Here is a 14,735-nt window from a genome sequence, read left to right on the forward strand (position 1 = left end):
CTGAGGACACTAGCTCTATATCAGAAATTTTACCTTAAAGCAATGGATTGCTTGCCACATAAATGTATCAACTCATGGGCTTTTTGGAGTACAAGAAGTTTCTGACATGTCCACTGAGGCCAGAAAAGTCTGCTCTAAATAGGAAGAAAATCCATATGCCTGATGGAAAGAGTCCCATTGTTTCAATAAAGAGTACTTACCTGAAGACCTCGGTCGCCGAACTTATAAAAAGCAGTTGATGATACCTTACCTGTCTGAAAGCAGGGGCTGGATCCAATAATTTTTTAGGTCTCTGATCTAGACTTTCAAGTCATGTCTAAGACTATATTTAACTCTACACTGTGGTACAGTTAATTTTCATCAGGGAGATAGTTTTTAGGAATGTGTATGGAAAGGTGGCTTTATTGTATGCACCTGCAGATCTAGATCTAGTAACATAATACACCTGAGCCTGGTTTTCTTTTCCCAGATCCTTTTCCATTTCAGCTAATATGTCATTCCCAGGTCATTCACAAATCAGGGGCCAATCTTGACGACAACTAATAAACCCTGGAAATATATCACCAAATTTGGTCTATATTTACTCATGTCACAAACATAGTCATGTAATTTACATAAACATTTAGTCACTTCCCTCATTTATTAACAAAGCAAGTCCCAAGTTCATTGGGAGAAATTGAAGTTTCTCATGTCTACGCTGTTGATTTCCCTTCATATCAGCCTTTCTCTCCTTAAAAGATGATAAATTCTGAACAAGTGAAGTAATTCAATCTTACTGTGTTGAACGGCAATCTAGAATCCAAGAAGAGGATGACTTACAATACAAACATCTAGAAAATCTAGAAAGTCTAGAAAGAAACACTTTATAAATCCTACTTAGTTGAATCAAAAACAAAACCAGCTGACTTGCTGAAATTCAGATTTGCCAACTAGAAAAAAATACAAGAGCTAAGTTAATTAAGAATATGACTGAATCCTTTAGAGAACTGAAAAATAAGCTAAAATATATAGAACAGTTTCAGAATTACAATAGTGGCTGATTCAATAACATATATTATGATTAGTATTTGAGCATTTCAACAAGAACGCATTTATATGAGATCATAATTTTTGCCCAGCTAATAATAGTCAAATTACTCAAAAATGATATATACTCCTTCCCTTTCATAGAGAGTTTTAAGCAGGTGGCTCATTTTTAACACCAAATTTCTTCTAATTTTTTTTCATTCTTTTCCTGCTTCACATTTATAATGAATAATGCTTAGGCACATCATAAGCTTTGTGTAAATTGATGTTTTACCAAGGGTTAAAATTCCATAAGGTTCTGGAAAGTCAGAGAGAGAACACTATTACTTTGTTGACGTTTAGCGGTGTCCAGAATATGGCTATACTTTTTTCTCAAACTGTCACTCTTACACTTTGATATACCATCAGAGATTCCTTTTATCTGAATTTTTGATTGGCATGTGTAGTGGTTATTATGCAATTGAAATGGATTCTTTTAATCAAATTTCTCCACCTTACTGCATCTTTTCCATTGCTTTATCTATTGCTGGGAAGGTGGCTTGGTATCATGGAAAGAACAGTGGGCATTAGAATTAAACCTGAGTTCAAAGCCAGGCTCTGCCCCTTACTAGCTATGGTGTATTAGACAGGTTACTTAACTCTCTGAATTTTGATTTCCTCTTTTACCCAGGAGGAAAATAATATGTATATCCCAGTGGTGGTGTGTTAAATGGAATGATATATGTAACATACCTAAAACCATGTGCGACACCCGCTAGATGCTTATCAAATGAGCCGCCTTTATCCCTCTACCTCAAATGGCTTCATAATATGGCCATTATGTTCATTAATGTGGCCATTCAGTCCAGGTCGCCAGAAGGGATATAGAACATTATCAAGGTCGTAGTACAAGTCTCCGGCCCACTCTGTTTCATTTGGCATAAATTATTTTTCTCAAGTTTTTATTTCCTTAGCTTCTAACTTTTTCAGGATGATAAACCCAAAAGTCCAGAGAAGCCAGCTAAGTCACATTAATGAATAAAGCTGATGGAGATCAAGCAAGACAGCCTGGAAACATGTCAAATTTGGTCTAGATTTATCATGTCACAAACATAGTCATGTAATATAGGTACACATGATATTGGAGATTATATCTTAAATGAGAGATATTTTCATGCAATAATAGTAACAGCTCTGTCTGAGTGTTGGATGAACCAATCATAGGGAGAAGGGGTACCTTGGCAGCCTTGTCTAAGGAAGGCAGCCCCGGCTCAACTCCAGAAAGCTATTGCTATATGGTCATACTGACTTAAGGTGGCCTCACCTTCCCATTTTTTTAAGCTAAGCTAAATATTTGCACTTTAACAGGCAATCTCCCTGTATTTGAATATCAGTCCCAGTTTGTCCTAAGTGCTCTCAGTTTGTGACTCTGGCCCAAGGTTTTCCTGGTTCTCCTCTGATGTCTCTGGCCATTGCTTCTTCTTTGTTTCTATAGGCTGCTAAGCCAGGGTTTCATTTTTAACTTCTCATTCATACATGATTTCCTTAAGCAACCTCATCCACTTTCATGGTTTTGAACTCTGCCTTCTATGCTGAAGACCCCTAAAACTGAGTCCTCAGTGCTAACCTCATCTTAGACTTTTTTAAAATCACTTAACCAACAACTTGCTAAATAGCTCCATGTAAATCTCCTTCCAACATCTCAAAGTCAGTACAACCCAAACTAACCTCATGAGTTTCCCGAACTTCCTTTCCACTGACCCTCTTCCTCTTCTGTGTTTCTGCTCCTTATTTCTTCTCCAACTAATCCCATGACCATTTGCCCAGGCAGTCCAATGCTACACTTAGGACTCAATCTTGACTCTTTCCTTTTCCCTCACCACCAGATGCAACTATTCAAGATCCACCAGTTCTGTCCATAGACGTTTGTCAACTACATCCCTTCCTCCACATTTCTAGAGTCTCTACCCTGGGCCTCATTTGATTAATTGTAATAGTCTCCTAACTGCCCTTAGCTTGCTCCAATTCATTTTCTATCATGTTGCCACAGCCAGTCAATTTAAAATTATCTGACCATGTGTCTTTCTTACCTGTAACTTCTTAGAGGCTTTCAGATGTCTGAGCTCACAGAAACTCTGCAAGACAAGGTGTGAGCAGTGACAACTCTAGATTAACACGGGAACCTCAATGCCAGAAACAGGTCCCAAAGGCAGGGCAGAGAGAGATCCAGTGAATAATCCAAAGTAGGAAGGGATCAGAGTTGATATGGGGTAGAGCCAGATTAGAATTTTCCATTTCTAGAAAGGGGAACAGGTCATGTCCCACTTTGCTTTCTGAGATCCCTGGGATCAAGAAGTATATTAAGCCAAAGCCTCTTTTTTATTGTCATAAAATTAGATATATTTGAGCCCCTATAATTCCAAATTTTGAAATGGGTACCATGTAGTTTGACTAACCTTTGTCTACTATTTGCAAACTCAAATGTTTATTGTTGAATTCTTTGCCCATTTTTAAGCTGGGCAGAATCTGCAGGACTTAGGAGAAATGAATTGTATGCAAGCAGTATAACTTTTATCCCAGGACTCTGCTGACCTTGAAGAATTTTCTAACTTTACTGCTTTTATTTATTTATTTATTTATTTATTTATTTATTTATTTATTTATTTTTGTCGTAGGATTCCCTCTGTAGAACCAAAGCACCATTATCCATAATTTCTTATCACTCCATTGTAAGCTTTAGCAGAAACCACTGGGGATTTTACTGTGTTATGAAAACATCCAAACTGCATGACAATCTTGTTTGACAAATTTCTTATCTCCTTTTCATTTGTTCAGTTGGTGGTCACCAGTGGCTTACAATGTCACCAGAATCTGTTCAAAGAAATAAAAAGTTTTTGTTCTGCACGCTCCTTATCTGCAGTTCTGTTTGTGCTCTAGAACCCACTGGTGATTTGTGACATCACTGGAGTCCCATGGTGTAACCATAGCCACACACAAAGATAATATTCTAATTGTAGTCCATTTGTTCACCATGGTTCTCTACATTTTTCAGTCACACCATTCCATTTTTAATGCTATAAAATTCTGACAGTGTCAGGTGAAAATCCTGAACTGTTCATTTTGCCTGGAGATTTTCTTTCTTTAAGTATTAGCTATGAATATGAGTATTAAGATTGACAGTGATAAAAAAAAGCAACATAAGATGTTAAGTGGACTCAGGATTAGGAACTAGTATTACAAATTCATAACTGATAATGAGTATACTTTCAGGAAAATGTATCAATTAATTAAAAATAGTCAAATACAAGAAATAAAATATAGATAAAGAGAAATAGTTCTTAAAAATTTATTTAGTCTTAGTGCAAGATAATGAACTTTGATGGTAGTCTTATAAACAATAAGTAGGCATTAAGTGAGATCCTAGTATTAGGAAAGTTTATCTGCAAATATCAAGCTTTTGCTGCTTAAGAAATGGATTCTGAATTGAAATATGTTACAACAGAGTACAAAAGCCCCAATAGATAAAATACCAAAGCACATGAATGGATAGGTAATAAAGGAGGAGCAGGATGCCAAAACACATATAAAAAAAAAGTAATTAAGGAAACAGTAATTTAATCAAATACTTACATGGACATATACACATAACCCATCAAATGAAGTTATCAAAATAAAACACATCACTGATGAAGGTGTGAAGAAATAAACATTCTCAATCACTGACAGTGGGATGATAGAAATCTAAATTTGTAAAAATGTCAGTTGAATAGCAAGTCAAGACACTTCAAAACAGCTCTGCCAATTCACCACGCAGTTAGAGTTTTGAGAAGCTATTTTATAGAGATACTCTAAATAACAGAAAAGCCTTTAGGCCTCAGAAATATCCAGCCCTGTGTTCTTTATAATGGCTAATAAAGAAGAATGATTAAATAAATTATAATCCATTCATAAACCAGAATGTGAGGCAGCATGAAGTTATGAGTTTAAAATAGGAAAAGATTATTTATTATATTAAATCAAAAAAGCAGGATATAAATTTGCACATGTGGAAATATAGTATCAACTATGAAAAAAATTATGCAATAAGGCTGTAAGAAATACAAAATAAGTGTGGTTATTTCCAGATGATGAGATTGGAGATAATTTTTATTTTAATCATTACCCTTTTCTACATTGTCCAAGTATTCAACAATGAGCATGATTTACTTTTGTGATTTATTTTTAAATGTTATAAATATATTCTTGGGAAATGACTAGTGACAGGGTCATAAAATCAACTTTTTTTTTGATTTGTAGCAATAATATGTGATTGAAGTTTTTTAAGGTACTAGGAAATACTATCACTATTAATAAAATGTTTGAAGTTCCTTTAAAAATGATTCTACTTATTCTCGATTTGGGATTACAATGAACTCACATTCACATACCTGTTTTGAGACACCAAATAACTCATGTCCAAGGTTTATTTGCATTTGAATCTTTGATGCATGTTGGGTTTTGCTGGTCAAAGTGCCTTGCAATGTCCAAGTCTTAATCTGTCTTCTCACATGCCATTTGCTCATGAGAGAGGGATTAACATCATCATTTTAGGGCTAGGAGATTAAATGGAGACATTTGTGAGAGTCCAAATTCAGTTATCAAAGAGGTGGGAAAATGAAGTTTGAGGTTTTTGTTTTTAAAATGGAATGAATGATGGTCATGTGTCTAGAGTAAGGGTCACAGAAAATCATCTATTTAATCATGTTTTGGCAGTTTATTTGAATGTGAGTACTATCTGGTCCCTTTTACACAGTTTGCCCCTCTAAGGGAAATTAGGGCTAGATGAGCACTTTCCATTTTTAGAAGGGGGGCCTTGGGCCATAGGCCATGTCCCACTTTCCTTTTTAAGATCCTTGACTAAAGGAATTAGATTAAGCCGAAGTTTCATCTTTTAAAAAAGCAGATATATTTGGTTTCACATAACCTGAAATTTGGAAATGGATGTCACGTAGTTTAAATTAACCTTTCTCTACTATTTGCCCCTTCCAAGGCTATGACACTTTGGAAAAAGACAGCAATCATCTGTTGAATAGATTCTGCTCTGTTTATCTCTGCTTTCACCATTTTAGCCCACAAAACTTGGCCTTGCCCAACAGCCACTGGGATCAGAGCCAGGGCTGAGTGATTACTAACGAAATTCTGATTTCAGAAATGTATCAATCTCCATAGAGTGTGGGAATATGCACATTTTTTATTTATCTCTTTTAAAATTTTAGTTCTTTCTTTTGTTCTCCAGAATTTCGTTTCACATTGTGTTTTGGGCCCCTTCCAGATGGGCTGCCTTTTAGAACATGTGCATCAACCAGAGAGGGTAAAAATTTCACAGCGATTCTCCCAAGAGGGGCCAAAATGATGACAGAGTGAGGAAGATGACAGAATCCTAGGATAGAATGTACTGCCCTAGCAGGTCACACGGGGGCCTCACAACATATACCCTGTGGCAATACTGGGGACCGTTGTATCAACTGTCAACTAGGGGTCATAGTGCCTTGAGCATTTGAAGGCAGGGTGTTTAGGCAACCATATGACATACAGTGGGCACTTCCACGTTTTAGAGCTAAGATTCTATTTTATTTTCTTTTGTACTTCATTGCATTCTTTCTCATGCTCTTTTCATTCAAAGATTCAGTCCCAAGACAGGATTATGATACTCCACCAGCTGTTGTGTCAGGTAGGAAAATTCTAATTCCTTTAAGATTTGATTGGAGGGGAGAGATGGAGGTTGCCTGGTTTTCTCCAAAACTCTTTAAAGCAGTGATTCTCAATAGGGCTGGGTACAGGAATTTGAATTTCAGTTCTGGGACTGACAGTGGGATAGCATATGTGGTTCAAAAAAGTTTATCTTTAATATTCCAATCTAGTTTTGCATATGGAACATGAGTATGTTGCTCTTGAAATAAAAAATGAAAGCTCAAAGATATTTGGTTTGTGAAGAATACACAGAAAATAGAGTCTATGTTCTGTGTATCAGTGATTCTCAGTGTGAGAAGGATTCATCAGAATTTCTGGGAAGTGGGAGAAGGATATTTATGTTTATCAAAAGAGGGCACAGATTAATAAAAACTAGTTTGAGAAGCACTGCTTTAGAGACCAGAATTCTGAAATCAGAAAGTCATTCCATTTTGCTTGCGCAACACCCAGCGTAGTGTCCGACACATAGTAGGTTCTTGATATAATTGTTTGTTGAATGAATTGAAAGTTCAAATTTGTTCTATAAATGGTATTTTGAATGTTGGAAGAGAAGCTGCCAGTGTTCCATTTGTACAACAAAGTGGCAGAGATTGATTTGAGAATGCATTAGCATCTTGAGGATTTTAATTAGCAACATTTAAATTGTTTTGTAAAATTCAGTGGTACACTTTGTAAGGGGTATATATATGAAGAGGTTGGTTTTTATTTGGAATGGCACAGATCCTCTGTGCTTTCACCTTAATTTCGAATTTTGATTTCTTGCAAAGAGGAAAATGGGCACAATTTTTCATTCTTGTTGACTTTTTTAACTAAATAAAATACTGGCAGCCTGAGGAGCTTTGAACTCTTTGATCCTTTGATGTGTTAGATGATGAGGACATAAAATCTAAACCAAGAAGGACATTGGTGTGACAGAGCAAGAGACAAAGGCCAGAAATAGAATGAAAGAGCCCAAGGGGCAGTAAAGTCTGGCAACTGAACGGTGGTTTTCAAGCAGAGAACACTGTGTTCTTGACCACCTGGTTTGCCTGACCCAGCATCTGAAGAGTAATCCGTTTCTCATGTCTTGTGGACTTGTTTAATTATGCTCATGGCTGAATACGCATCTTAAAAGTTCAGTTGAGAAACAATCAGTTAGCTCTCAGCTGTGAAGTCACTTTGGTCCTCTTGAAAACTCTATAAATTGTCATTAATTAAAATATCACTGATCTTTCCCAAAGTGTATTATCGGTCGTAGCTTAACATGCCTATTTCATTTAGGATATGTATGCTTGGAAAGGGAAGATATTGCATTCAATGCATACAGCCTTGACTTTTTAAAATATGTGGCTTCCACTCTTGATAATTCACCAATATTAATCATAGTGGAAGACAAAAACTGGAACTTGCCTTCAACTAAGTTGTATGATTTCACTTTCAAGAATGAAATTAACAAAAACAACAATAAGGAAACATCAAAAGCATTTGCTAGATAACAGTCATAGGTAGGGCTCTTACACAAATCAATTGAGGCAGGACATCTGGCTGCTTGGAGCTCTCACCTAGTTCCATAGACAGACAGGTACCACTAAAAGTTCTTCAGCAGAGAAATTACTTGGTCAAAGTAGTGCTTGGAGAAACCTAACCCAGCAATTTTGTGTGTGCTTAAGGAACAAAAACAATAATCACATAGAATAGTTAGAAAAGCCAAGTATGATATCACTAGAAAAAAAAAAAAAAGTGTTACTATCCCAGCTGTCGAGTACAAAAGAAGGGACTAATATGGAAGTAACAGAAAAAATAGATGGGGGCAGGATGGGAGTGTTACAGTCCCTTCCCCCATACAAGTTTGGATTGGTGGTTTGACATATTATGAATTTACACAGACGTCTTTGGCATATTTGATCTATAGCTAAATGAAAATAGACGACTTACCTTCCAGAAGTGTGTCAATTGTCCTGGTGGGCACAACTTGAATGACTTCTGAAAAATAGCGTATCCTTTGCCCAACCCTCGACCAAATAATAATAAATTCTTTGCCAGTGTTGAAGCTAACAAAACTGTCAAAATGCACCTGAGTTCAAGATGTCTGGTTGGTAATCTACAGAGACATAACCCAACCTAATATCATTCGATCAACCCATCAAACATTTATTGAACACCTTCTGAGTGCTAGGCACTACACACAAGTACTTGGAATACAAAGATGAGTAGAAAATAGACCAATGTTAAAAAATACCATGGTCTAATTTAATGTTGTTCTTCTTATTGTCATTGTTTATGATGTTTAAATATATAATGTATGAAGGAACTAAAATCTAGAATCTAAAAGATCAGGAATAAAGTAAATTCTGAGCTGGATTTGGAAGGATGATAAGATGATAAGTTAGCGGTTGGGCAAGAATGGGTAAGGTACATAATGGGAATGGGACAGAATATGTAAACTCTTAGAAATAAAGGTGTATGAGGTGATAAGATGATAGCAAGTCACTTGGCATTCTTGGGACGAAATGTCACAATACAGGCACCGAGGCTAGGTCAAGGTAAATTTGATTTTAGGCAAAGGCTCATCTTTGAGTCACAAGTCACTTTGTTCTTTTATTTACTCAAATAGTATTTATTGGAAACATACCATATAGCCATCATTGTGTTGGGTGCTAGATATACAACTTCCTTCTAAAAACCTAAGGTTGAATTAGGAATTCAGGTACAAACAGGTGATTATGACACAGTATCAAAGTGTTTCTATGTAGACAAATTTATGATGTTTAAGTTTATAAATTTTTCAATAAGGTGCCTAAATTCAGAATCTACTTATGTCACAAGTTCTAGAAACTTGGGAAATTTGCTTATACTAGTTATCTGAGAAAATAGTAAAAATTATCTCATAAAGTTGTTGTATTAGAGGTGTTAAGATATATTAGCCCATGGGGCACCTGGGTGATTCAGCTGGTTAAATATCTGACTTTTGTTTTTGGCTCAGGTGAAAATTCTGAGGGTTGTGAGATCAAGCCCAGAGTTTGGCTCCGCACTGGGTGTGGAATCTGCTTAATACTCTCTCACCCTCTCCCTCTTCCCCTCCCCCAATGCACCCACCCTCTCTCTTTCTAAAATAAAATAAATAAATAATATCTTTAAAAAAAATTAATAGCCCACTTAGAACAGATCCTGGCATAAAATAAGTGTTCAAGTGTTATTAGCAATAGCTATACTAGTCATTCTTGTTACAAGGTGCTATGATGGCAAAAAGAAAAAAAAAATCAACATAATAGCAGAGAAGTCAAAAAAAGGGGAAGAAACCTCTAAATGGAGACATAAGAGATTTAGGGATTAGTCAAGTAAAAAATAAGTTGGAGAAGGAAAATTTCAGACCAAGATGGCAGCATATATAAAGGCTCCTGGGTAGCAGGACATAGAAAATTCAGGGAAGTATAAATGGTCCAATGGCATAGAAACACATATCGAGAGACTGGGAGTGGAGAAAACAGGCCTGGAGAAATAAGCTGGAGCAAAATAAACAGATATGATTACTTGAGGTCTATCTTGAGGGCAGTAAATGCTAAATGGCTTTAAGTTGGAGACTGACATGGCCCTGGATACAGTTTAGTGAATACATTGAGACATAAAGAGACATAAAGTTAGAAAAGGGGACCAGAACTCAAGAACACAAGCCCAAAATGAAGTCGGCATTTGTTCAAGATGTGGAAATGAGAATGCAATGCAAACCTACGATATATTAACTGACTGGCTGTCAGAACAGAAAGATAGAGAAGAGTTAAAGGTAGTTCCTTAAGTTTCTGGCAACTCAGTGGCCTGAGGTGTCATTTGCTGTGATCTGAACCAGAGGACAGAGGATCAAGTTTGGCAGGAAAGAGACCAAGTTCAGGACTGTACGTGTTGAGCTTTGGATGTCTGTGAGGCATCCAAATCAAAATAATCAATAAATATTTGGATGTGTGTGTCTGGAACGTAGAATTCTGAAGCTGCTAGCTAGAGATGAGTTTTAGAGATATCACCATGGAATTAAGTCATGTTACCCAGAGAATGTTCTTAGAATGAAGAGAAGTAGGCAGATCCTTAAACATATAAAATGGGCAGAAAAAGAAGTCCAAAATAAAGATTGAGGAAGACAACTACAGACATAAAAGGAAAACCAAGATTATGAGGTTTCAAACAAAGCCAAAGTAAGAATCCATTTCAAGAGAGGATTCTCCAGTAAGATGAGTCCTTAAAAGAAAGCCATTGGATTTAGTTACATGGAAGTCACTAGCCAACTGGATGGGAAAGGTAGAAACAGTGAATGTCCTGTATGGAAGTAGATGCAGCAAGTGCCAGAAATTTAACAGATTTGGCTTTGAAGAAGAGTAGACAAGATAAAACTAAAAACAAATGGAGAATGAATTGACTGATGTTCTGATTTTTTTTTTTAGATGTTTTTAGATGGGAAATATTTGGTCATGACATAAAGGAGCCAGGAAAGTATTCTAAAGTTTGAAAATGTCACTTATAAAGGGCATGAGTGAAAGAACTAGGTCACTGAAGAAGGCAGACATCTCTTGTGGGAATGTGGGAAGATAGGAGGAAGGCTTGATATATGTATTTATAAGTCTGTCAATGTAGGAATAGGATATTAAAGGATTATTATGAGATAAATACTATTTGTTTTTATGTGAAGTATTAAGTGGCATCTTCTGAGAACAAGTAGGAAATGGTATGAGTAGGGATTTAAAGAGATTTGGAAAACTGTGAAGTAAGAAAGCAAACCACCAATATATACAAAGTTTGGGGCAGTAGTGGAGATCCATTAGAAGCTAAAGATTATGGATTTTTGTGTTGCCAATATGTGAGGATGTTTGATTTTCTGCTGTAGTGATCAGTAGCCAAGAAGGCAGACAGGTAGATTAATCCAGGGCTAAAGTTTTACTGACTGGAGTGAGAAAAAGGCCAATATGTGCTGACAGTATTGGCAAGAGAGTGATTAAGTGACAAACCATAGTTTCCAGATCAATAGAAAGAGAAAAGTGGGCCATAGGGATGGGAGAGAGGGAGAAATAGGGAATATAGAGAACAGAGGTCTCCAGGAGATATATGAAGTGGTCAGAAAAGACTTGGGTTTAAGATTATGGATAATGAACTGTTTCTTGGCAAAGTCAAGGTCATGAAGAAGGTGGCCAAAGGTGGAATTGAGGTGAAGGTGCCAAAGGTTAAAGAAATCAAGCAATATGGACATAAGAAACCACTGTTTAAGTAGGTATTTTTGTAAGTCTGGATCTGTTTGTTTGTTTGTTTGTTTGTTTTATTTGTTTTTTAACGTTAATAAGGTGTCAGCCAATCACTGATAGGACATATTTCTGGAACATGTTATAAAGACACTAAAGACTTTTCCTCTTAGAATTTTTAAGAATGAAGTTCTTTCCAGAACACTTGGAATATAGATCTAATTAAAGGCAGAAACATGTATCAGATCAGTGTTTTTGAGGGCCTGATTTGTGTATTGCCATGCTACTGCCAATGATTTTAGGAGTATAGGGACTCAAACTTGTACTTTTTACTCTAGCAGCTGTATAGGCACTTCAGTGTGAATTTGAATAACGTAGAGTAAGCTCATCAAACACTCAGCTTTAGCTTAAGAGATACTTTGCTTAGGAAAAGTTTAAGGTAATTAGTTAAAATGTGAATTCTTTTTTTTTTTTAAATAATTCTGGAAGAATATGAGAAAATCAAGAGTGGCGATGTCCAAAAGAACTGTCTACAGTTTGGAAATGGATTCCTAGATTTATTTCACAGGACTCATCTCTCCTTGTCAAAGTCTCTGCTACACCTCATCCAGCTTATTTCAAGGACAGAAGACAGAAGGCTGGAACTGCCCTGTATATTTCCATTCAAAATCACAGGAAACTATTCTCTTTTTAGTGTTTCTTTGCCCTAACAATTATAATTTTTTAAAAGGTGCTCCCATTTCGGCAAATTTCAATGAAAAAAAAAATGGCAAGTAAAACATCATTTTTTCTATTCACAATTGGATTTTATGAGGAAGGAACAAAGGAAAACTACTGATAATTTTTGTCAGATTTTTATCTCAGTTGCTCTGAGCTGAATTTCCATGAAGGGCATGATCAAAAAATCAAGCAAAAGACTACTATGGACAGGAAACCAAAGTAGAACCAAAAGTCATTCTTCTTTTCTAAAAACCTTAGAGTTCAGAATTTGAACCTGTGTTTGGGAAAAATGAAAAAGGTAAAAAGGAGCCCAAAACTGCATTTACAGGAATCCATAGAACTTCTGGAGCATATATGCATTTTCTGTTATATCTTTTCTACACACCAGCTAAAACAGGTTGAGAATAGTCAATGTAATCAGGGTAACTTCACAATGAGACTTCACAGGAGAGGCATATATAAATCACCATAGAGCTACACTCAGTGTGGTCAAATATGAACTTGAGTGTGAGATTCCTAGCCAGGGAGTCATGCTGTAAGAATGAAGTCCTTCACAGGGGTACTTGCCTGGATTTAGACCAAATTCACTGTGAAAATAGTGTGCTGTTTTTGCTGCATATTGTCTGTGCTAATCAGTAACATCAGTTTGCATTAGGAAGTAATGCATTGCATTAATTTGGAATTGGTGATAGTCTACCAAGGATTTGTTTGAAGCCTGCCTCTTCTGGGATGGGAATCACTTTATAAAACTAGCCCCTAATTGGGGACAGGGGCGTATTTGAGCTATTTGAAAGAACAAAACCATTTTTCAAGCTCTAAATAAAATTTGTTTTCATGGATACCATGAGCTAATTACAAATGATTTCCATCTCTTAATTAAAAATTAGGTCCATTAGTACCTCCAATTAGCAATAATTAGCCATTAAATTTTATTTACTGTAAAAGACCTGACACAGAGTTATGTGTTTCTACAAGCCATGCATGAAAATTGGTTTCATTTCTGTGCTCAAATATTGTTCATCTATTTTAATTACAAAATTGCATTTGTTTAAATGTACTAATTGATTGTTTCTTTTCAATAAATTCTAATAAGGGAGACTTTGTTCTACTTATTATTCACTCATTCAACTAATATTTATGAGCTCCTAGAGTACGACAAAGAACCAAGACTGGATGATATAAAATAAAGATGTACCCATTTCCTTCAAGGAACATAGAATCTAACGAGAGAACAATGTGCTCTAATGACTTGTCATATAACAGCATGCGACAGGTATCATAAAAGCAGTTTGCAGAACACACTTTGTATGAGTATTTAACAAATAGGCATGAGCATGCTGTTATTGTGCTCCTGCTAGTGCATTTATATTGTTCACTACATTACAAAAATAAAGCCTTAAAGACTTTTCCTGTGGGACCATAGTGGTTTATTGCTTTATTCAAGTAACTGATAACTAAAGGGAGCTTAAGTCAGTCAATGGTTCTGATACATAAACATCACTAAGGTAGCCCAGTTTGGGGGTGGGGATGGTTATGGAAGGAGTTGGAATACAAGGATGCAAAATTTTTGTCTTATCTTCTAATCTGGCAAGTTTTTCTGTAAAAGTCCATACTATAAATATTTTAGGCTTTGATGGCCATACAGTGTATCATAACAACTCAACTCTGCCTTAGGGGTAAAAACAGCCACAGACTGTGTATCAATGGATGATCGTGGCTATATACCAATAAAGCTTTATTTATAAAAATGTCAACATGCTGAATTTGGTCTATGGGTTATATAGTTTGCCCACCTCTGCTCTTATCAATTCATTTCACAAGTATTCCAAGTTAAATACTGTACTAACATTATAAATAAGCATGAAGTACATTTCATTTTAAAGTTGGCATTTTTGTGTTTTTTTATTTCATTGAAGACATATGGAATATCAGAAAGGCAGACATGGGAGAGGTTTAGATAAAGACAGAGAGAGATACTTCTTAATATTTTAGTGTATACAGCATAATTGTCTGTGGATCTGAAGTATTAAAACTCTGAGTACATTTAAAAAAAAATTTTCACATACTCATCATCTCTGGACT

At 35.9% G+C, this 14,735-nt stretch overlaps 1 protein-coding gene across 9 annotated transcripts in view; it reads left to right on the forward strand.

Moving 5' to 3' along the window:
• RBMS3 (RNA binding motif single stranded interacting protein 3) overlaps window positions 1–14,735 on the forward strand; it is a 1,359,637-nt gene that overhangs the window by 1,301,013 nt on the left and 43,889 nt on the right. For 7 of the 9 annotated variants that reach the window (XM_047738838.1, XM_047738869.1, XM_047738849.1 and 4 more), the window contains one exon: window positions 6,668–6,715. The exons of the other annotated variants lie outside the window; for them this stretch is intronic. In XM_047738838.1, the coding sequence (XP_047594794.1) occupies window positions 6,668–6,715 (48 nt within the window). The remainder of the gene's footprint in view (window positions 1–6,667; window positions 6,716–14,735) is intronic. 9 annotated transcript variants of the gene reach the window in all.

The sequence above is a fragment of the Lutra lutra genome, chromosome 1, assembly GCF_902655055.1.
Source record: "Lutra lutra chromosome 1, mLutLut1.2, whole genome shotgun sequence".
Classification (NCBI taxonomy): domain Eukaryota; kingdom Metazoa; phylum Chordata; class Mammalia; order Carnivora; family Mustelidae; genus Lutra; species Lutra lutra.